A 25,234-nucleotide genomic window follows, 5' to 3' on the forward strand; every position below is an offset into this window, starting at 1 on the left:
ATATTTATTTATTTATTTATTTATTTATTTATTTATTTATATTTGTTGAGTAGTCTTTTTAAAAAATTTAATTGACTATAAGGCTACAAAGATTTATAATCAATTAAAAGTAGTAATTAAAAAAATAAAATAAATCAAATGATGTTTTAAATCTCACCCCAATTCTTAATATCTTATCATTACGTGATTAGGGTTGTCAGAACAAAGATTTGTTCGTGAACGGCTCGTGTTCGGCTCGCTAAGCAAATGAGCTGAATACAAACACACTTTTTGAGCTCGAAATATAAACGAGTAGAACTTAAGCTGAGTTTAGGCTCGCTTGTGTTACACCCCTATATATATATATATATATATATATATATAATTCAAATTTACATGTATCTTTTAAAACTAATGTTAATTAATCAGTCAGATTGATATTGAAACAAATACTGACATATTAATAATATTAACAACTAAATAACATTACAAGAACCAACCCTTAAAATAATTTAGACAGTAACTAAATTTGGAGCACGACTAAAATATATATAAAAAAAATAATTACAACCTTTTTTATTTATTTAAAATAAAATTACACTCATAAAGTGATTGGGTTACATAATAGTAAATAAACTCCACATATTTAGTAAATATCATCATAATCTATAAACATTAATATTACAAGAACTGCTCCTAATCTTTGTAAACAAACTAACATAATACCAAACTTTTTCTTTTGGAAAGTGAATCTCAAAGAGCAATTTTGGTGACTCGAATCCACAACATTATGATGAGAATCTTAGAGTCCGTTTGGAGCAACTTATTTGGTGCGGTGACGTTTTCACCTAAGCTGTTTGGGTAAACTGCGTTTTGGCAGCTTGTGTGTTTTCAAAACGCTGAAAATAACGTTTTCACACCGCACTTGTCTAGGTGTCAGCACCTGTCTAGGTGCAGTGGCAGCTTTCTGGCGGCGATCTGACTTTTCCAAAATAAAAATAAAAATTTATAATAGCTACCACACATAGCTTATAAGCAGATTATTTTTAATCAGTTTATCAGCAGATTATTCAATAAGCTGCAACTGCTCCAAACAAACCCTAAATCTCAACCACTATATTATGAACAAGTGCATCAAAATAGTCAGAATATCAAGCATCGTCGCTCAATCAAAAAAATAAGTCATTTTCCACACACCAATTTAAAAAAAATACACATTTCCACATCAAATAACCCTTCTAAGAACATCAAAACTGTCAGTACTACCAAAGAAACGGACCACAAAGAGAAAACCAAACAACCATACTAAGAACAAAAGCAATTCTCAACCTAAACTCGCCTCACTTATTAAAAACCCTAAAACATCAACACTAGACTTCCAACAGTTAACAAAAAGACGTGAAGCAAAGAAGAAGATAGAGCGCCAGCGGTAGAGTTTGGTGAGTTATCATCGTCTATCCCCTCCGGTGGTGTTGCAACTGGCGCTGCTATCACCTTAACGATCATTCTCTCTCCCCTCTCGCAATGGCCGCTGACGCCACTGATGAAGTAGAAGAGTCCCACTCTGTCGAATTTGAACTTAGTTCTGCCATTGTTGGAGAAGAAGATCGGGTGCATCGATCGACACTTGCTGTACTCAGACTCCGTCACCACCATGACTGAATCCTTATCGTACTTGAAATCTGTATTGTAACGATCGAAGGCGAGTCAAGGTTATAGACCGTGTATAATTCGTTTAGTTAAGGGAGGCAGGGACTTACGGATGGTGTCGTTGACTTTGAATCTGTTGTTGGAGGCCCATTTGTTGTAGAAATCGGGATTTTTGGAGGAGGGAATGGCCCATTCTCCGTCGCCGCCGATGGCGAAGTCGGTGGTGGGGAGAACGGAGAGGGAGGAGACGGAGGAGAGGGAGAGGAGGGAGAGGATGAGGAGAAGGTTGAGGAAGATGGGGAAGGTGGCTTCCATGGCTGGTTTCTTGTGCTTCTTTCGGCTGCAAAAGGGGTTGGGAGGAGAGCAATGTGGGAGGGAGAGAGAGGGAGAAGGAGAATATTGTGAGAATGGGGAGGGAGAAATGAGCGCCGCCGGTTAAGAAGAGGAGATAGGGGAATGACGTGGCAGATACAGATTTGAATTCGAAGAGCCGTTGGAGATTGAGGCGGGAAGATAGAAGAGAATCCGGGATGAAGGAGAACACAAAAAACGGAATTTATTTATTTATTTGTTTTTGTTTTTAGGTCGAGGAATTGAATATACAAGAAAAATAAAATTTACATATATGCCACACGAAACTTAGGTATTTATTTAACTGATGCCTAAAGTTTGATGTTTATGTTTATAATAATAAGATCAACAGATTTATTTCGCATAATGTTACAATATGATTAGATATGTAAATATATAAGAATTGTGTCGTATATATGTAAATATTATTATTATTTCTTTCTAAGCAATAAAAAATTGTGAATATAATATTTATTTATTTCTATCTTGAAATATTTGATCATGGAGAATTTTATTTTATTTTATTTTTCTTTATTAAAAGGAAAGAAAAAAAATGCATACAAGTCAGGTTAAATTCAGCCTAAATGGCTTAATTATCTTTGAATTGGGATACATTTTTCATTTCAAATTTGAAACATTACTAATTACACGAATTTTATAATGTTAATACATCATATGTTAATTTTAATTCAAAATATTCCAGCCCAATTTTCTTCTGAGGTTGAGTTTATTATTTAAGATTTAATTTGAATCATTTTAAATTAATTTGGAAAAATACATTAATTCAAATTAAAATATAGATTACATATAAGATTTATTGAAGCCCAACATAAATTAATTTGTTAATTTTAATTATATTTATAAAATTCACAAAATATAATTTATTTTGCTTGTGAAGTTCAACTATTTATAAAAATAAATTTATTTAAATATTTTATATTTTGTGTACTTACATTATACTTATACCTCAATTAATATACGCAATTTTTAAAGTATATACAAAATAATAAAACTGTTCTAATAACTTATAATAATTCATAAATATATAATTAAGATTTTTTTTTTTTCCTTTCAGCTCTTAATAAACAATTTGTTGAACAACAATCCTTTTTACAAATATGGACAAGTGAGGAGGTCAATGTTCAAATTTACACATTTAAATATAGGAATTTTAAATTTTAAGTTTAGCCAATTCATTTAAAGAAATATTTATAAATGAAGCGTACATAAGATTAGTGAAGTTCAAATTATTTGAGATGGATATTGTTTGAGGTTGATATAAGCCCAAAATAAATTTACACACAGCAATTAATTGAGTTCAAAAATTTTCAGGTTGGGCGATCGAATTTATGTGAAAAGAATCACACATTTATATAAAAACAAAAGTATCGATCCACAAATCAAATGATAATATGGCATGAGTTTTATATAATTTTGTATAAAATATATTACTCCTATACAACTAATTACACATTATTTTGCATATCTCATAAAGCTTTATAACCAAGTAAAAAACTTAAATTATATATATATATCGTGTACCCCGGACTGTTGGTTGGCATCCACAATATAAGACTCCTCAAGTCAGGGTTTTGAATCCCCTCTGACACGGTTAGCCTTAAAGAAATGGTAATTGAATTATTAGGCACATTAGGGTTTGTTAGAGCTTCCTATCTATGGTTATTTCTTTTATATATATATAACCATAGGCTATTATAGGAAGCTCTAACAAACCCTAATGTCCCTAATAATTCAATTATTATCTCCTTAAGGCCAACTGTGTCAGAGGGGATTCAAAACCCTGACTTGAGGGGTCTTATATTGTGGATGTCAACCAACATGCCGGGGTACGATATATATATATATTTGTATAAGAGAAATGACCATAGGCTATTACAGGAATAAAAAATTTTCTAATTAAAACAACCCTTTATCTCACAAAATCGGATCAGCTCCATAATTCCTTTTTTTTTTTTTATCATAACTAAAATATCATAAAATATATAGGACATATCATATATCTAAAAAATTTTTTTGACCATCTCATATTTTTCATTCTATTAACAATTAATGACAATTGACAAATTATTTAGCCCATCTTTTTCCAGCTTAGTATTAATAGATGAAAACGTAAAAGTCATTTTGAAATACCTTGCCCTGATAGCCATACCTAGACCTAAATCCCAAAAATCACGACCCTGTACATAACAATTTTGATTGCGAAATGAAATATAAAAATTAAAATTTAAGTCTTACATAGGTAAATACAAGGGAATTGGGTAGTATGTATGGAAATGCCCCCAAATAAAACTCACCTATGCAAATAAAAGTATACCTATATAACCCCAAAGACTTAGAAATCATTAATTTTTTACCAAATCCTAGGGGTTTAAGTGAATCAGACAGACTCGTTAGCTAGCTCGAGCTCGACACGTAAATGACTTGTGAACTAAACCCGATGAGCTTAAGCCAACCCCCACCAAACTTATTAGCTCATGAGCCAAGTCATTTAAAAAGTACTTAATCTAAAATATTAAAAATTTAAATATATATAAAGAGATACATTAAAAATATATATATATTAAAATTTAAAGAGAGATTAAAAATTTAAAAATTTTCTTTAAAATATTAAACTGCAATATATATAGATATATATATTATATCAAGTGTTCTCTTATTTCTATTTATTATTTCATTAGAATACTAGCTTAAATTAAATTTTTTTTCTCTTTCGTACTAATCATGCTAGCTCATGAGCTGAGTAAAGCTCATAGAATTAACATTAAGCTTGAGCATGAACTCAATTAATTAATCAAGCTCAAAGTTCAAGCCAAATTTGTGAGCATTATGATGACCACAACTATCAAACTCTATAGTGTCCAATGAGCGAGCACTAACAATGATAAAATTTCAAGTAAAAATCAAACAAATATAATCAACGAAAAAGTTCAAGAGGATTGGCACATGATTTGTTTTCTATATAAAACACAAATAGCCCAGGTTATATGTGCAATTTCCATCATTATCTTAATAATAACGCTTTAAAAAATCAACTATCACGCCATCAACAAACAAACATAACAAGTGCATCCATATAAAACTTATGTCAGCTTAAACATTTGAATAATTATATATCTACACACCATATTATTTAACATTTATTATCATAACAAATTATGGCATGTACCTTAAAAAAGGCCAACTAATGGGCGTTTTCTGCAGGCTGGTGGTAGGTCCTGCGCCGCAGTTGAGACTCAGATGTGGGCTGCTGTAAGAATATCCTCGTTGGATCATTCGGATCCACGTACCTATATTTGTATATCAAGATTAAATTTAAGAATCATAACTAAGTCTAAATCTAACTCTTAAAATCTTAGAATAAATACTTAGGATCCCACTTGGGATAGCTTTATGTCTGTTTGCATCTCGTACCACAATCACAGTTCTAATTGGGGAGTTGATTTATTTCTAATTTTTAGAATTTTTTTTGGGTTAAAATCTGCATTTCCAAATCAAATTTTTTAAATGTGATGGCAGTAAAAATATTGGTGCGTGATTTTTTGGGGAAAATCTAAAAAGTTATTTTCTTCTTCATTTTACAATCATATTTATGGAGAAAAATGCAGTCCTATCTGTTCGAGGCACTGAAATTTTTTGTGTACATGATTATAAAGCTATTATGGGAAAAATAATTTATTTGAAATTTGTTAAGTGCATTATAAATATTTTTATTTTTGAAAAATTCGGATAGCAACTTTCATAAAGCTACGACACTCGAGCATATTTGATTCTTAAAAGCAAATTTTCATCATAAAAAATTTTAAAATGCGTTATGAAAGCAGCAACCAAACCGACAAATGCCAGCGGTTTCAAAAGTAATCGGTAAGAAAGCTGCACCAAACAGAGCAGAGTATACTCACGCGCAACGCATCATCTCGTCGACAGGAGTCTGAGCTGCTTGAAGCGGGTCGAGGTGAGGCGCAGCCTCGGTGGCAGCAGCATAGTGTTGATTATACTGTCGCACAGATTGTATCAGGTTCAAGAAAAGGGGTACAAAGGTTCCACAACCGCCTTCCTTGAATAAGATCTTGAAGGAATGGGTGGAGTAAAGAGCCCTATGATGTTCTTCTGGGATGACCTGTGATTTTCATGGTAAGGCATTAAATACACAATTCAAATAAAATTCCAAATAACAGGGATGGTGATGGAAGAAAAGGTAGATTTGTAACATACAGGCTCCACTTTTCCAGAAATGTTGTTGCAGTGAAAAATTGGCTGGTTGAACTTTTCTTCATGGATGTGTAGCTGCAAATAAAATTTAAAAAAAAAATCCAGTCTTTCATCAGAGAGGATAAATACAGAAGTAGGGATTGGAGGAAGAAACATAACAAAGGCTAAGCCATATGTTGTTTTCACTTTTCAGTAAAAGAGAGGTTTTAAATTATATTTCAGATGTATGAAAAGAGCATCATATAAGCCACGTGAGAAAAAAGGAGCATTTACATACATACCACACAATTCCTATATACATATCGAATGCATAAGCTTTCATATGTATATGTATAACCGTTGAATATTTAGCATCACATCAAAAATATCATTTTTACTGACTTTTTAAAATAAAAATACACATTTTCATGCATAAATTTATAACATTAATGTGTTATAAATACAAACATCAAGGGGTTAGATATATAAATACATAAGAATTGTGTTGGCATGTAGGTAAATCTTGTAAAACACTAATTTTTGTCACTTGTGTATTACATTTACTAGTGTTAAGTTATTGATGCTATAACAGTTGAATATTTAGTATCACATCAAAAATATCATTTTTACTAACTTTTTAAAAGAAAAATACACATTTCATGCATAAGTTTATAACATTAATGTGTTATAAATACAAACATCAAGGGGTTAGACATATAAATACATAAGAATTGTGTGGGCATGTAGGTAAATCTTGTAAAACACTAATTTTTGTCACTTGTGTATTACATTTACTAGCGTTAAGTTATTGATGCCTCGTATTAATAGTTGTTTTTTTATTAAGGATTTAGATACATACCACACAATTCACATGTATTTACATAACTAACATCTTAAATTTGATATTTACTCAAATAATGCCTTAGTTTCACAATCTCATCTAAATATATACTAAAAAAGGGTGTATTTCACTTTCAAAAGTTTAACATTAGTACTGTTTTTCATGTGAAGTTTTTTAAGTTTTATACGAGTAAATATTAAAGTTTAGGTGTTAGATATGTAAATACATAAAAATTGTGTGATATGTATGTAAATCCTTCATCAATTAACTGTTCCTCACTCTCTTCATCCTAGTTCTATGGACACCCGATGAGCCCAAGGGCATGCTATGTTTTTCAGCACACTCAAAGGCGGTGTTTCACAAGATCAGTTCCCCACATGCTGCCCTTACATATAAATTGAATAACTAACTTTGCATGGTTCTAAATTAAAAAATAGACACCTATTGACCACTTTCAGACGAATCAAAAGCGAGGTAAAAAATTTCATAAATTTTCTTCACAATATTGCTTTCTCCATTAAAATCCTCGGACCTTTATTCGCAGTGTGATCCTTCTCACTTTTCTCCCTTTTTTATCAATATCCATAGCCTTATCACAGCTAATCAGAATCATCTCCGAATCCACATTTTCCATTCAATCTTATTTAGAGTATTTTATGAGATTTTTTTGCACAATTCATGCTTCGGCTTTTCCTTTTACCATTATTACCAGAGTAAATTAAAGTTTTTTTTTTTAAATTACATTCCAATTGATCAAAACTTCTCAATGCAGAACATCTGTTTTAGAATGCAGGTTAATAATGTGTGGTCGTGTTCCCAATCAATAGTTTGTATTTATCTATTATTATAATAAAAAATTATATTATTAAAAGACGACTATTATTTGATAAAAATGTATGAAAGAGAAAAATAAAGTAAGATAGAGGTTAAGCCTTCATACCAGGGGCATGTCAAAAGCTATGAAGTTCCCGACAGGCTTTTTTGATACAAAAACAATGCGCACATTTGATATGTAGATAATTCCCTTTGCTTTGACATGGCCACTACCAGATCTGCGACAGTTTGTTGGTTCAACAAAATAATTAATCTCCCCAAAAAGCAAAAATATGAGGCCTCTAAAAATAATTATAGGAAGACAAAAAGAACAACCTTTAGTTTTTTAGATTTTTTTTTTTTTTTTTTTTTTTTTTTTTTTTTTTTGGTGTACAGATCACACCTAAGAGCACAGGCAATAATATAAGCATAACAAAGTCCCATCTCACTCATGGCTAATTTGGGATCACTTCATTTTTTTTTTTTTTTTTTTACTTTTATTTTTGTTTACTTTTATTTTTTTCTTTTACTTTGAAAACATGTTCGTTTAGTATATTTTTTTAATGTTTTTACTTTTTGTTTTAAAAACAACTTAATTTATTTTTAAAAAAACATTCAGAACATCTAAAAATTATTTTGAATTTTTTTTAAAATAAGTAAACATGTGATAACTAATATATTTTATTTAAATAAAAATATATACAAAACAAAATAGAAACAAAAACAAAAGGTGAGTCCAAATAGGCCATAAGAGCTTTGTTGGGATCACTTTTATTTTTTGTTTTTGTTTTTTTTTATTATAAAAAATGTTTGTTTAGTGCGTTTTGTGCATATTTTTATTTTATTTTTTAAAAACAAATTAGCTTATTTTTAAAAATACTAAAAATCATTTGAAATGTTTATAAAAATAACAAATATACTATACCACACCAAACATATTTTGTTTTAAGTCAAAATATAAATAAAACAAAATAAAAAGCCCCTAAACAATTTATTGAACCTCTATCCAAATTCAATTGTTATAGAGATAAATTAAAAAGTTATATTGTGAACAATTACAAAACTAACCTACTCATGTGCAAGAATTACAAGGGGGGGGGGGGGGGGGGGTTTTTCAAATTTTTGGGACAATTGGGTTGAGGTTGAATTCTGAATAGTCTCTATGCCTTTTTCCTTTGCTTTCATTCCATTAAATAATAATCTTACAATCTATTTTAGGCAACTTAATAATACATATTCATGATCTAAATATTCAGCTAAAAAGGAAATAAATCAGAATAAAGATATTGGAAAGAAATTTAAATAAGAAAGCTCCTAATTATAAAAAACTCTCAATTTAGCTGTCTGCTTTCCGTCCTTCCTAATTGACACCCCCCTCAAATTGATATTGACTGATCAGAAAGCATCAATTTGTCAACAAGAAACTGATAACACTGTCAGGACCAAAAATCCTCAAACCGTGAATGTCGAAGCCTCTGAGACAACTACTGAACCATAACATGATTTGAGCAAAGAAAAACAAGTATTACTTTATCATTTTCACCCAAAAATTCGAATCATAGCCATAAGAAGGATCTGCTTTCAGTTACATGATCCAAATGCTACCAATCATAGCCCACAAATAGAATCCAGTTGTATGATCCAGGTGCTATCGATCATAGCCTACAAGTAGGATTCGCGTCCTGATCCAAATATTACCGATCATAGCCCACAAATATGATCCAGTTATACGATCCAGATGATATTGATCATAGCCTACAAATAGGACCTGCATCCTGATCCAAATGCTACCGATAATAGCTCACAAATAGGATTCAGTTACACGATCCAGATGCTATCGATCATGGCCTACGAGTAAGATCCACGTCCTGATCCAAATGGAATTGATTTTTCCTGCGACGACGAGGACGATTCCTTCCTGATCCAAATGAGTGCCCAAGCGGGTGTTTGGAGGTTGAGGTTGACAACGGGGCTACAAGACTGCGACAAGCGGGAGGGGGCTTCACGAATTGGATGTTAAAGAGAAAGAAGGAGCTGCTTTGCGATCGAGGTTCCAACAAGGGAATGAGGCTTGCGACAGAGAGAGAGTTAGAAGTAGCGTGCAAATAGCTAATAGGAATGGGGTTTTCGTCTGAGAAGGAGCAGGGATCGTCAAGAACGGGCACGGCTGCTATGGAGTTCTCGGGTTGGAAAAAGATTAACAGAGGCGTGTGCTGGGCAGCGGCCGAGCAGAGGAGTAGCGAAAGAATTACTTTCTGGGGATTTGGAGACTGGCGAGGAGGAGAGAGAGAGAGAGTAGGGAGACGAGAAGTAGGGGTGCAGCAAATCAGAGGCTGTGTCATAAATGAGAGGGAGAAAAGCGGGATCTGGAAAAATGAGGGAGACGATGTGATCTACCGCTTGCTAGAACGTGAGGGAGACCGAGCGCTGATGGGTGAGGGAGTCGGTGGTGGGTGTTGGAGCAGAGGAGGCGTTGTCAAGGGCGGAAGCCACTGCGGGTGGAGTTTGAAAGAATTAGAGGCTTTGTCGAGACTGATCGAGCCGAAGAGAAAGACGAAGTAGAACGAAGACATTGCAAGCAAAGAAATAATGGGACGACGAGCAGACAAGCGAGAATCAAGACAAAGAAATAGTACCGACCTTCTCGTCCTGCAAGAAGGTCGATGGGAAGGGAGTTTTGATAGTCCTCCAACGATTATCAGTGGTTAGGTCAAAAATTTGGCTCTGATACCATGTCAAAATTTTGAGAAAGATAGACTGAATTCTGAATAAACTTGATGTTTTTTCCCTTTGCTTTCATTTCATTAAATAATAGTCTTTACAATCTATTTTAGTTACAAAATATTTTGTATAATCTATTTTAGGTAACTTAATAATACATATTTCTAACTTAAATATTCAGCTAAAAAAGAAATAAATCAAAATAAAGATATTGAAAATTATTTAAATAAGGAAGCTCCTAATTAAAGAAAACTCCTAATTTAACTGTTTGATTTCCGTCATTTCTGATTGACAGGGGTGGTGTGGGGTATGGTGGCAGTATTTAATTAAAATATAATTCAATGAAGGTCCTAGGTTATTTCTTTAATTAAATTATTTAATTATTACAATAACAAAAGTCCGAGTTTTTAATGAGGATAGGGTTCCTCCACTTACAATTACAATTGCCACTTTCAGCTTATCTTTACCTTAATCTAATGTTTTAGTACCATCTCATTGCATGAATTTAATTTCCAAATGGAATTGTTTAGAGGGTACTGAATTTCTCTGGTAGAAGTCATCATAGAAGTTTCATCTCCTTAGTTTGAACGTAAAACATGTTTTGCAAAAAGGTCCTCATTCTTCATGAAAATGCATTTTATAACATTACAAGGCATATGTGAGAAAAAAAAATTACAATTTTTGTTGTCCATTTTGCACTACAGTAATAAGTTATTGCAAGCTACCACTTGACTTAGTTTCGGTTTTCATTTAACTGGTACCTGTATTTGTGAAGAGTTACCGTACTGCTGTAGGAAATGGATAACTCTGTAGCTTTATTCGACAATCTGAAGGTTCTATCACCCTGTTATAGACTACAGTAGCTTGCATATTCTTCTCTGAACCATGTTATCAAAGATTCATTTTTGGGATTGTATTTAACAAGTGAACAATAGTAAATGAAAATTGGATAACCAAAGTTAATTTGTTCTAATTAAATTGTTGGAATATTTACATACATGCCACTCAATTCATATGTATTTACATATCAAATATCTAAGCTTCAATTTTTACATATATTTTTACATATATGACACCATGTCTATGCTTGAAGAAGTGAATTTCACCATTTAAAAGTTAAAATTATGGTATTTTTTTATGTAATATGAATGATTTGGGTGGTATAAGTGTAAAAAGCTTAGGAATTAGGTGGTATGCATGTTAAAGGCCCTAAAATTTTTAAGTTGTTCTTTATTAAGCTTAAAATTTGGAAAATTCGTCAATGGTAAAATGAGGACCATTTAGACTAAATCGCCACATAACCTTTAGATAAGTTGCAGCTGCATCGTCAAAGCCATCGCCTCCATAACTCCACAGGGAAGTGACATCTTATCTTCCATGTAGCACTCATATGATTAATAAAATAGAGATTTACGCAATTTCAAAATTTCAGAAGCCACGGTCCCCAACAGATTCTTGCTCGAGGCCTGGATTGATGGCGATCGCATTCCATATCAACGTCTCCACAAAACATTTCAGATGATCTTAAAAGAGAAAACTCAAGAGATTGCATCTTCCTTCACGTTACAGTTTTCGTTGGTATTAATGTTCATAATAATTTTTTTCTTATTCTTAATCGCTCTTTCATATGCATTGGTTAAACTTGATTTTATGATCCTTTGCCTTCCAATTTCAAGTTCCTTGAAACATTTATGTGTTTAAGAAGTTAGATTTAGTACCAACAATCTCAGAAGTTGCAGCCCCAAAGAACAGTACTTCCTAAAGGCCGAGAACAACGATGCCACCATTCAATGCCAACTATAAACCTTTGTTAACCCAAATTAAGAAAGGGGAATGACATGATCCGAAGTAGAAATCGACACAATTTTCTAAAAACATTAGGGCAAACTAATATTTTTCTTCAATAATCCAAATAACTTAACAAAAATATAAAGATAAACAACTACAATTTGAAAGGTAGGCGATCTCTACCAATTCTTACAATTCAAGAGGTAGGAAATCTCTCCCAAACCCTAAACCTAAGACTCACAATTCAATCTCCCACACAAACCTAACTCTAAACACAATAGGGTTATTTATACCTAAGAATGAAAAATTGCCCTTATCCGTACATGAGACAAAATTGCCTTTAGGCTAGGGACCAACCTAACAGGAAATTTACATATATAGCATTCTAGTGTCTTAAGCCTATGCATAAAAAAACATATTTCACTTCTAAAAAGTGATAATAGTGTTATTTTGATGTGATATTATAGATTTGAGTGCTATGTGTGTAAAAATGAAATTTTAGGTGTGAGGTATGTAATTACTTAAGCAGTGTGCTTTATCACTGCTATGTATGTGCATGCCACATTAAAAAATATTAAGAGAAAGTGTACCATACACGAACGTGAGTTGTTTCAAAGTCTCCAAGTCCAACAACAAAAATATATCACACGAAAGCTTCAATAAATTATCTCCAACTCAAGGCTCATGCACAGGATCAACCCATAATGTCTCAATCTATAAAGCGAGAGCATGTACATAGTAATATCGAAGAGAGATTGGGGGTTGGGAAGATTAAGGATAAACCCCCAAATCAGATTACCTTGAAACTGAAGATAATGATCCACTTTAAAGAGAGATTTAATTTTCTTGTTCACTAGAATCCCAAGCATAACGGGGCAATTAATAATTCCTATAAAAGTATACAGTCTTGTTTTGTCCAACCATGAAACTAAGATTTCTGCTTTCATAATATTCATACAATAGAGGAAGGATGAAGCAACGATTATTTTAGATCACTTCAAGGTGCGTGAAAACCCCTTACGTCAAATTCAAATAATCAAACATTGATATTCAAACATCAACCAATTCAACAATCAAATGTAAACTAAAAATTACACCAATATTAAAGCCTTCCACTAGCCTAATTTCAACATAGAATAAACAAAATGTAAAGCTTAAAGACTCCATCCACGGTTTGACAACAATTCTAGAGACAGGTATGTCTCTTCTCTCAACACCTTGATCCATAGAAGAACCAAACTATCCCTAAATTAGGGACATTTTGATAAGCAAAAAATGCTACAAATCTTAAATAAGTCATTTTAATACCATCAATCATACATATAGCCAAATGGGTTAAGCTTTCCTCAACATTAGCTATTGAAATATCCCTCTATTAAGGGAAAACAAACTAATTTAAAACTATTAAAATCAATTCAAATCTTTTAAATCACTGAGAATGCTCAGCACGCCAGTCTTTCCTAAGACTTTAAACCCACTTATTGACTTGAGCATCAGAGTCTCTTCCATTCCTCAAAGTAGACTCACCAATGGTTGCGAATGCGCAAGAAGCAGATGATCGCTTCGAACAGTATATCATAAAAATATTTACTGATTTTGTATTATTTCTAACATGCAATAATTTGGCTTCATATGTGAAAAAGTTTCCCTCTCTTGCTAAATGACGATAAATTTAATCATACAGATCAAAGAGAGGAGGCAATCCTACCATGCAACTCCAATATCCTAAATAAAAAATTGAAACAAACATGCAACTTGTGTGATTTGACGCCAAAATTTGTGCCCCTTTTCACAAAATTAGGACACACAATTTATTGCAATAATCCAAACAACTCAACAAGAATACAAACACAAACACCTAAAATTTGAGAGGTGGGCGATCCCTTCCAATTCCTACAATCGAGAGGTAGGAAATCTCTCCCAAACCCTAGGCTGCCTATCTCATTTTTAGACCAATCATTTTCCTCAACGTCATACTCCATTTAACTTCACTCGAGCTGGATCTTGACCTGAAACTTTAAACAACCTTGATTGGCAGGACCCTAAATTATCATTTTCCGTTCTGGGATTATTGTATCACTGGAAAAGCTGCATGATATTTATTGTTACACTTAAAGAGTATGCAAATAATTTTGCAAATGGTTTGAAACAATTTTTATGTGTAATTCTTCAGCTCAAAGTTTTCATACATGAACGTTGCTTCGAAACCCTAAAAAATTATCGTTTTTCTCCACCGGTCAATCCAATTGTCCAAATTACATTATGTAACTTGCATTATCTTTACAATCACATGTGAGGAGCATAAAAACCAACTTGGTGGACATCAGACACCATTTTTATAAAAAAAAAATGTGCAATTAGAGTTTCTGGACATGAAATGTGGGCCCACAAAAATTTTTTCAACAACTCATTATTTCAGAAAACAAACACTATCGTTGTGTTTGTCTCGTCAAAACCTTTCCAGTGAGTCCTTCCACACTCAAATTCGACTTCGTTTGGGCACCCGTTGATCCGACGATAATTTGAAGAGAGAAAACAATAATGAGGAAAGGGAAAGGATAATTTGGCCAGAACCGTGTCGAAACGACCTCAAATTAAGTATGGACTTCAATAAAAGATATATGGAATGTAAAGATACATTTTCGTCAAATAAAATCCATTAAAATTTTCAGCTCGGAAACCTATCATTTTTAGCTCTCCTGGAGTTGAGTCCACTTTGATCAGCAATATCTCATCAAGGAGCTTGATCCAATCAATTTAAATTGCACCATTAAAAACCTCATGTACTCCTCTATCAAATGAGCCCAAGTTGACTTTTGACCATAAATGACTCTCGACGAGCATAAAACCTACCTAATTTAGCTCGCCACTTCATAAGACTGTAACTCGAGCTACAGACCTTCGTTTTCAAAACCATTTTAACCATTGGATTCCTTGCTTCATTCTCTTCGAAATGATGTAAAACATGTGTTAGTTTCATGTAGTAGGCTACTTTTGTTCATGTTTATGTTTGCCTTTGTTCTCTTTTGATGCATAACATCATGTATTTGTATATGAAAAAGAGAGAAAATAATGAAATGAGGATATGGATGTGTAAAGTGCATGAACGCATGTTCAAAATTTTTTTTTTCTTGCATGTCGGAATGCTTGTCTAATGTTAACCTTCTTTTCCTTATGCAAGTTGTGTAATGAGCTTTAGTTAGGTTTAGCCTTAGGTGAAACAAACCTTAAGTGGTTGAGATGTATAAGAAGGAAGAATTAAATTTACTAGGTGCTAAGTGAAAAAGGAGAGCCTAGTAAAATCACAATGATACTTAAAAAAAATATATCTTTCTTTTACATAAATATAGTGCTCAGAGATTAAATATTTTTAAAGTACAAATAACCTCATCAATAAGAAAAAAATTCTTATCAAAATTAAAAGAACTCTAAAATATAAACCTTTATAAATTTAACCAACCCATGAAAATATTTTATACCTTAATTAAATGAGCTCAAAAATTTTAATCTTTTGAAATTTAGGAAAAAAACTCAAGGAGAAATCCATTTAAATCTTTTTCAAAACTTCAAAGCGTTTAAAAGAAAATCTTTCTAAAATATTAGCCTTCTCTTTTAAATACTTTTTCTAAGATAGATCTCTCTTTTCAAAACTTAATTTTAAAACTTTTTAATTTTTTTTTTAAAGAAGTTCTCTTGAGAGCTTAAAATTGTTTTAAAGCCTCTTAAAAGATTAAATTTCTTTACATTCAATTTATATTTTCAAAACACTTGAGCTTTGGGGATAAAAAAAACTAATGTATAAATCTATCAGGATTTCCCTCAAGCTTAATAGAGGCAAGACTTACATGTTCTCTAGCACAAGTATTTGAATGAATATCGTTTCCTCCTAGAAGCAAATGATTATTAACTTAGGCTTAAAAATATATAAGTCTTGAGCTACTCTAAACTAAATTAGACCAACATAAAATAAACTTATATTTCTCATATCCTTTTTAAATGATAAAATCTTTTAAATCTCTTTTTGCATGAGAAAAAAATATTTTTCTCAGTAAATAACATAAATTTATTTTATCTATGAATAATATAAATTAGAAAGTTTAAATTTGATTCTCTTAAATATACATCTCAACCATAAAACAAAACCATATGATGCAAAATAACTTCTCATTGATCATTTGACTAAACTACACATAGAATGGAAAAGTAACTAAATTGCACCTAGAAAACCCTGATTTGTCATTTTAATTGACGATTTATAGGAGAAAACAAATCACTTCTTTAACCACACCTTAGGATAGTTCCAAACTTTGCCCCTAGGATAACAAACGCAGACAAATACCTAAAACCACACACATACCCTAGGATTTGTCCAAGCTAGAAGCCCTAGGTTAGTTACTGGTTTCCTCTTAGATTGGGATTAATGATTAGGACGTGCAACACAATAAACCTACCCCCTCGGATTATTTGGATGTCTTAGGATGAAGTAACCCATGGTTACCAACGAAGGCACCCCAAACCAATGTATAACGGGACGGTCTTCCTTAGCCACTTTACGACAACAAAAAGAAACTCAGGTTACACAGTTGGTTAATAATTTGAGGATACTAATATAACCGGAATAATAGAAATCGATAAGCATCTTGATCAAGTACGTTGTTCCCAAAATTTAGGTTGATCCGCCCATTAGTTTCCTTAGCAATTGGAGTTAGGGTTTCACCTCCATAGAAATCTCTCCAAACCATCTTACCTTTAGCCTAGGTTCTCTTTGAATCCGACTCACTTCTCTTCAGCCTGAATCCCATCTCACCCTAACTTTGAAACCATATTTCAAACCTTAACTCCAAACCCAAAATTCCAAACCTGATTTCCATGTCCCAAATCCTAAGACACCAGCTTCAAACTCAATCCAAATTCTAATCTCGAAACCTTATTCTTATAATAAGCTCCTTTTTCCATACTCAAACCATCGGGCCCAAACACTACCATTCTAATATGGGTTGATCAAGTCGGTCTATGTTCCAGCTCATTTGTTTTCTCAACATCATCATTCACCCTTTTGAATCTGGGTCACCGACCTCCGTACAGATACTTACTGACAATTTAGCAAAATATAAGCTAAATTCAGAATCGAGAGTTTTCTCAGGAGTTACAACACTTGAGATATAATTAACTATGAGGGATCCCTCTCATAGAGAAATCCAAACCCCAAAATAAAATAAACCATATCTTGCCCCCAATAAGATAGAGGGAGTTAAAACCACGAGTCAAAAGACATCTTCCTCATCCGAGCGAATAGTTTGATTCAAAGGTAATATTTTTGCCTTTCGGGATAGTGTATCAGCCTTCGAATGTCGTGTCTAACTGCTTAAATAAAAGGCTTCTTAATTTTTGTGGTGCAAAAAAAAAAATTTCCCCACATAAACCTAAGACTCACAAGTCAACCTCAGGCATAACCCTAACCATACACATAACAAGCTTATTTATACTGAACAATAATAATAAAAGACTAAATTATTCTTAGGCGTGCAAAAGACAAATTTGGCCTTAGGCTGGGCACCAACTTAACAATACTTCCCCTCCCCACCCCCAAAAGACACGTTATCTTTATGGTGGGAAAAAGACAGAGTGTTCCTACCTCCTCCCCCACAACTGTCTCTATTTCTTCATTCTCTGTCTCCTCGTCATGCACTATGATAACTTGTAATTTTTTATCCTTGTAACAATGTCCTAGGGTAAACTTCTCATCAAACAAAAAAAAAATCATTGGCTCGTTTCACCTGAATCTTTGTCTCTGTAACGCGCTTGAGTGTTGCTCCTGGTCATGGTCCATTATTCGAGTCTCGTGCAACCTCCCTATGGACTTTCACTATTTTAGTTTTTTGTATTGTTGTGGTTGTATTAGTTCGGTAAGGCGTTCAATCTATGTTGCTCTTGTTGAACTTCCTCATCTGATTCTTATCATCTACCATCTGAGCTAGCTTCATCATCTCCCTTAATCCCCGATGTCTCAATATTAGGAGTGATGTCTATATGTTGGGTTTTAGCTCCTTCATGAAATTTCCCTCCAATACTGCTTCAGAAATCACCCTCAGCTCTCCTAATAATAGCTCAAATCTCTCCCTATATTCCAGGGCAGTCCCCTCATAAGTCAAGGTATAGAATTGTCCGTGTAGGTCTCCTTCCCGAATTGCTTGGAAAAGTTCCAATAAATAATCATTAAATTCCTCCCACGAATTGATCGGATATCTAGCCTCCCTCCATTGAAACCAGGCTAGAGCTATCCCTTCCAAACATAACCCTACCGCCATAAATTTCTCCTACCCATCTATCCCATTCATAACGAAATATCGCTATATCTGATACACCCACCCATGTGGACTTTCCCCCTAGAAGATCGACATCTTCAACTTCCAAACTCTAACATCTCCACCCCAATTTCCTTTTCCTCAGTCGTTCCCCTCATGTAACAATGGTAAATCTCTCTCCTTCGATCGTAATCATATTCCCTCCCCGTTTCTCTCCTTTCTGCTTCGTGCTCCTCCATACCTTTGCACAATCTCTTCTCCATATTTCAGCCCCACAGCTTCCATCATAAATCTCTAATCTACCACCAATCAGAGACTTGAGAGGGGGTTCGTGATGGTGAATGTTTTCCTTATGTTCCTTACGTTCGATCTCTTTTCTTTTCAATTTAGTTCATGAATCTCCGGTCAACCATTGTGTAGGATTTGCCAATTGAACGACCGACGAGGTGTTGGATTGCATCTCAATAAATTTCATTATCATCTCTCGAATTTCCCCCATGCTCTCGAATGGATCCTCCGTTCGGTTCTCCATGAAAATAAACATATCATCTATGGCGACAAACCTTTCTTTCATCCCCAATCGATTTGGGTGAGATCCCTTCCTCTAATTTCTTATCCAAATCATTTATTTTTTTATGTCATTCTCCCCAAATTTTTTTGATCATCGAAAAATGAAAGTATTTGTACTCTGTTGCAACGAGACAAATGACTGGAAATTTCAGAGTTCCAAAATTGGCACTGCAGAAAATGATGGGGTTCGGTTACTCTATATATTGCGATCCCGACATTGCTTAACAGCTACTAGAATCGCAACTATACGTGAAGACAGTATGAGAGGGGACAAAAGATGGAGTAACGGATCTCTGTACGTCGTGTTGCCTTCCAGGTAAATTTAATCGTGACTGTATCGAGTGAGAAAAAATAGGAGAGTTTCGAATCTCTGTACACTGCTTCCTAGGTCACGTTGATGGCGACTGTATGGCGGTAGAGGCCATGAAAACAGGAGTACCAATGGGTTTCGATTCTCGGTAAGTCGCAATCCCATTGTGTCGGGGCCTTCCCAAATCCCTCGGATCGCGATTGTAAAATCCCATTAGATCCTTCCTAGCTAACGCTGATCGCAACTGTACGCAACATTGTAAGCGGCGATCCCAATTCTCCGACAGGCACAAAAGCGCAATTGTATCGTGGCTTATAAGTTGTAATCCCTATGCTACGATCCGTGGTTGATGAAGACCTGAATGTCAGATCTATCTGTGGTTTCTAGAAATCAATGACTCTCATACCGATTTGATAGGATTTGTTGTCAAAATTGGCACCCATTTTCACATAAATTAGGACACATAATTTTATTGCAATAATTCAAAAAACTCAACAAAAATACAAATAGAAAACATCAACAATTCGAGAGGTAGGTGTTCTCTTCCAATTCCTACAATCCGATGGTAGGAAATCTCTCCCAAACCCTAGACCTAAGAGTCACAACTCAATTTTATGCAAAACCCTAATCGTAGACATAACAAATCTATTTATACCCAACAATAATAATAATAAAAGGCTAAATTACCCTTAGACGTACAAAAGATTAACTTGTCCTTAAGTTTGGCGCCAACATAACAACAACATTAGTGAATCTGTTCTCCACCTCCAAAAAGAAATCATTTGACAATTGTTGTGAAGCCAAACATCCACACTTAAATTAAGTAGAGGGAAATAGCACAATAATGAAAAATTGAGGATTGCATGAAATGTGAAGGTGCAAAATGAGATCCTTAATAGCACCATAGGCACACTTCTGACATTTGGGTCCTCCATATCATGCTTTTGTTTCTAGGCCTATCTAAACGATGTCATTCACATTCATAAACCTAGTGCATATCTTGTGTTATCACTCAATAGAGATCTATCAAGGGCTATAATCACTATATTAATGCTGTAGCATTTGACTTAGCCCTATTTCTCTATATTGCTCTTTGTTTCACTTACTCGCCATCACAAAGGTTGTGTGCCAATCTTTCTTGGCTCAATGTATCCCATGTTTTGGGTATTCTCCTGTTGATTGATTTAATTGGATCTCTACGCATGTATTGAACTTGCTATCTTGAGTCTACCCAATCTGCCAATAACAAAACATAACTCCAACCAGGTTGCTAACCCATAAATAAAAATACATGGCAGTTTGTCTTATATAGGGCTTCTTCACGTGCTTGCTAGTTTAAACTAAGCATACTTGCCCCTAATCGGAGCCATAGTTGGATAATTCCACTCTTGAAAATTTAGCAATATATACATAGAGATTGCATATAGCCAAAATCCACAATTCACACTACACAGAATGAGGCTAGCTTAGGTAGACCTTCGACTGGACCTTTAGTCGATCCAAAGACTAGACAACCCTCAACATCATATGATAACTTAATTAGCACTCATACACCAGCCAAAAAAAATAACATTGCTACAAGTCTTAGACCCACTAAGTCAATATAATCAACATTTAATTAAAACATGGACTATTCATGCAAACTGCAAATAAAATCAAACCAAGGCATATTCATTAAAATCCATAGATTTAATAAAACCTAGGTAAGGCTAAGCAAATCCCTAGAAAATCCAAACTCAGGTATGCCTCTATAGCACCTTGGGTTCACCCTTGTCAGCCCATTAAAACTCGGTCAAGCCTGAGCCTAAATTCAACCTAAAGCTAAACTAGCCTAATATAACCCCATCTATAGATAGCTACCACCACCTCCTTAGAAGCTAGTCTTAGCAAAGGTGCACACCCCATAGCATTATATCATCCTAAAACTTAAATTTGAGAAAACAAAGAAGAGGGAGAGAAAAAATTAAACTATTTCCCACAGCTTTAGGATGAATGAGCAAAAGCTCTAAAGTTCTACTTCCTCAGTCACCAAAAGGGTTGCATTTTGCCTCCATCCGATCTAAATCTTTTAGAGCTTTTAAGTTTGTCGTACAATTCTCAGAAATAGGTTAAGCCTCAATTAGAAAACTACCTTAAGTGTTGTAGAACCTTCTTTTCCCTCTACTCATAGAACTTTAAGATCGCTTGATCAATATTTGTTAAAATTAGAGTGTTGTAGAAAAATAGGCAAAATAAAAAAATAAAATCTAGAAAATAGGTTTTGGAAAGGAATAATTATGTTGATCCATACAATTCACATGTATGGTGTGTGTGTGTGTGTATATATATATATATATATATAGGGAATGATTAATTTACAGACTTATCAAATACATCTAACCTAAATTAGGAAAGGAAATAATTCTGAATAAATAATAAAATACCATAGAATAAGAAGGGATAAACTAATCAAAAGTTTTTTAAGTTGTTCCAATCAAATTTTCTTGGATCTTCTCAGATTTTTCTTCAAATTATTCTTAAAGTTCTACACTCCCCCTTGAATTGGATCGTAGATGTTGTATCGGCTAAACTTGGTATTGAACTCTGAGAAGGTGCTTAAAGGAAGAGCTCTAGTGAACACATTAACTTGTTGGTGTGTGGAGATGTAGTTTAGTTATATAATTAGTCTGTTAACCTTTTCAGAGATAAAATATCTATCAATTTCAATATGTTTGGACTTGTAAAGTGCACAAGATTCTTTGCAATACGGATAGTTGTTTAATTGTCATAGAACTTATGTATAGAACTATTGGAGGTACATTATAGTTCCCTTAACAATTTTTGAATCCATATTATTTCACAGATTCCCAAGGGGAGTGCTTTGTACATAGCTTATGCGATGCTTCTAGAAACAATTGCCCGCTTCTTACTCTCCATGTCACCAGATTTCCCCATATATAGCAGCAGTAACCTGTGTTGGACCTCTTATCAATGAGTTCCCCAACCCAACTAGCATCAGTGTATACTCCCACATCTTTGTTCTTGATTTTGTCAAAAATTAATCCATAACAAGGAATCTTCTTGGGAAACCTCATAATTTTGTACATCATCTTCTTGAGAAACCATAATCAAGGTGATGGTAACAAGTATATGTTAAAACATGTGTGGGGTGAAACGAGAGTAACATGAAAATTTTAACTAATAATTCTACAACTTTAAAAGGTCGTCCACATAGCTTCTAAGATGGATAAGATATTGCTCATAAGCAATGTCATCTTCTACAATAATGAGTTGTAGTTAAGGTCGGATGCACTCAATAAAGAAGGAAAAAATAAAGCATATATAGAAGCACTTAAGCAGTGCCATGATGCCTGCTCATCCGTTGTACTGACTTCCCCGTCATTTAGAAGTAAAAGTCATTTGAGGGACAGTTGTTATGATAACTAAGCATTTGTAATGTTTTGTTCTATATTAATAGTAATATCAACAAAACAGCCTTCATGGAAGTCTCTTCATATGCGGAGAAGCAAAAAACGTTCTAGAAACACAATGACGCACCATAAAAACTACCTAAAATTTACCCACGACCTTTCTTATGGATTGCCCTAACAGCTGATAACAATCAATGTTTATCAGGATACTGAAAGGTATCAAAATACTTTTCAAACAAAAACCTTCATGAGACAAAATTACAGATATAAATTGAAACTAATGCACATCTACATATTTTTTATATAAGCAATAATTTTTTATTGCACCCATCTCTAAATAAATGTAATGTTCATGGCGATCAAATTTGGATCAGGATATCCTTGCCCATTCTTTCCTCTTTATTCAATCACAGTCCATATCAAGGAAGAATACGTAAACCAATGAAACACAAAATGCCAAAATAAATAACATCAGTCATGCTAACTTTCTTAGATGAACCATAAGGATCTCTCATCTATAGACTATCTAAAACTTCACGTATCCTAAGCGGGTAGTACCGAATTATAGCTTATGTCAATCCCATGTAAAAAATCTAAAACTTAGTCCTAATCGACCGCTTCAGCGCAATCATAAGAACTAAACATAGAGCAAGAACAACTGGAAACCTAGAAAAATGAAATTATTTTTACAGTGAAGGAAATGAAGAGAAACTAACCCTGGGATCTTGTCGACCTCGAACTCGACGCCGTCCCGAGCTAGTACGAACATCTCGCCCACGAATGGGACTGGCATCCCGTTGGGGAAGAGCTGGGGGTTCAGAGCCATCTCCTTCTTCCTCTGCAAGTCACGGTGATCGGATCAGGGGTGGAGAAAAAAAAAATGACGATGGTATTTTACATCGGGAAATAAATATTTATTTATTCATATATCTTGAGGTGCTGGAGGTTTCTAGTTTTGAGAGCTATTTCGAATTTTCGATATTAAAAAACTTTTATATATATATTGTGTGTGTGTGTGTGTGTGTGTGTGTGTGGCCAAATTTTTAAAATTTGCATATTTATTAGTGAAATACGGCAGAGGAACTCATCCAAAAAAAATTTAAAAATGAGAATATTGAAATTTTGCATACATAAGACGTACCAGCGTTGTGTACATAATGGAGGTTATATTCGTGTTATATCTGCATTATATTCATGTTATATCATGTAACCTCTATGTAACTTTCATAAACCTGCATGTAATCTACAGATATGTGAAAACAGAAGCGCGAAACTTATTTGTAAGTTCAGGTAGGTTATATCGTTATTGATGGATGCTAGAAAATTTGCGGCATTATAGTAATGGATTATCGTCTTAGCGTTGCACGAGGATTCGACACACACTTAAGCTGTGATGATATTTAGAAGTTTTTACGTGGAAAACCTGTAAAGGGGAAAAACCACGGGGTCTGACCCAGTTGTAAAAATTCACTATAAGTTGATGATTACAGATTTACCTTGTCCTACAGGCGGGAAAGGGTTACTAGCTTTCTAAGATACAACGTCGACTGACGACGTCTAGTCAGCGATGGTCGACGGAGGTCAGCGGTGATTGACGGTAGTCGACGACAATCGATGACGGTCAGCAGTGGTCGACAGAGGTCAGCGGTGGCTGACGAAAGTCGATAACGGTTGACAGAGGTTGGCGGCGGTGGTCGGCGGTCAGTGGTGGTCGACGGCGATAGACGATGGCAAGGATGATCTTGGAATTGAGCTCCTTCTCAAAGCCTCAAGTTCTCTCTTAAGCCTCCTCCTCTTTTCATGTGAGGGGTGAGACTCTATTTATAGTGTTTTAAGTGCAATTAATGAAGGAATATAAACTATTTTGATCGGACGGTCCGGTTAATTTATCTTGATTAGATAATGTTTGATTGACATTTGAGTGCCTTAACGATGTCAAAATTGAGCAATCTTGGGCTCGTTGGAATCGTCTCATCGAGACGCTCGATTCGACCATAAACTCGCTAGATTCGACATTTAATTGACATTTCAAATGCCTCCAGAACTTCTCTAAGAGTGGTTTAATGATTTGATTCGGGTTTGATTTGACTTGGATTGGACTGAATTTTATATCATTAGGTCCGTCTCATCGAGCCGATCAGTTTCATCGAGCCGGTCAATTTGACTATAAGTTTACAAAAATCAGAGCTCTGGATGACTCTTAATTGAAGTTTAAAGTTTTTAGATTAATTACAACCAAATGAGGCAACTCACAATATAATTTGTGCTGGCTGATGAAAATCTGTTG

At 34.1% G+C, this 25,234-nt stretch overlaps 2 protein-coding genes across 2 annotated transcripts; both read right to left on the minus strand.

The window, feature by feature from the left end:
* Positions 1-1,179: 1,179 nt before the first annotated feature.
* On the minus strand, positions 1,180-2,053 carry LOC110029732 (early nodulin-like protein 1). Its single transcript, XM_020732154.1, has 2 exons — positions 1,740-2,053; positions 1,180-1,661 (listed from the first exon to the last, which is right to left on the minus strand). The coding sequence occupies exons 1-2, from the start codon at positions 1,942-1,944 to the stop codon at positions 1,336-1,338; spliced, it is 531 nt and encodes a 176-aa protein (XP_020587813.1). The 5' UTR covers positions 1,945-2,053; the 3' UTR covers positions 1,180-1,335.
* A 2,967-nt stretch (positions 2,054-5,020) lies between these two features.
* Positions 5,021-23,842, minus strand: LOC110029624. The gene is made up of 5 exons (XM_020731995.1): positions 23,664-23,842; positions 7,971-8,082; positions 6,214-6,285; positions 5,901-6,118; positions 5,021-5,288 (listed from the first exon to the last, which is right to left on the minus strand). Exons 1-5 carry the CDS (start codon positions 23,771-23,773, stop codon positions 5,183-5,185), a joined length of 618 nt encoding a protein of 205 aa, XP_020587654.1. The 5' UTR covers positions 23,774-23,842; the 3' UTR covers positions 5,021-5,182.
* Positions 23,843-25,234: the final 1,392 nt, after the last annotated feature.

Source organism: Phalaenopsis equestris, unplaced genomic scaffold, assembly GCF_001263595.1.
Source record: "Phalaenopsis equestris unplaced genomic scaffold, ASM126359v1 Scaffold000600, whole genome shotgun sequence".
Taxonomy (NCBI): Eukaryota; Viridiplantae; Streptophyta; class Magnoliopsida; order Asparagales; family Orchidaceae; genus Phalaenopsis; species Phalaenopsis equestris.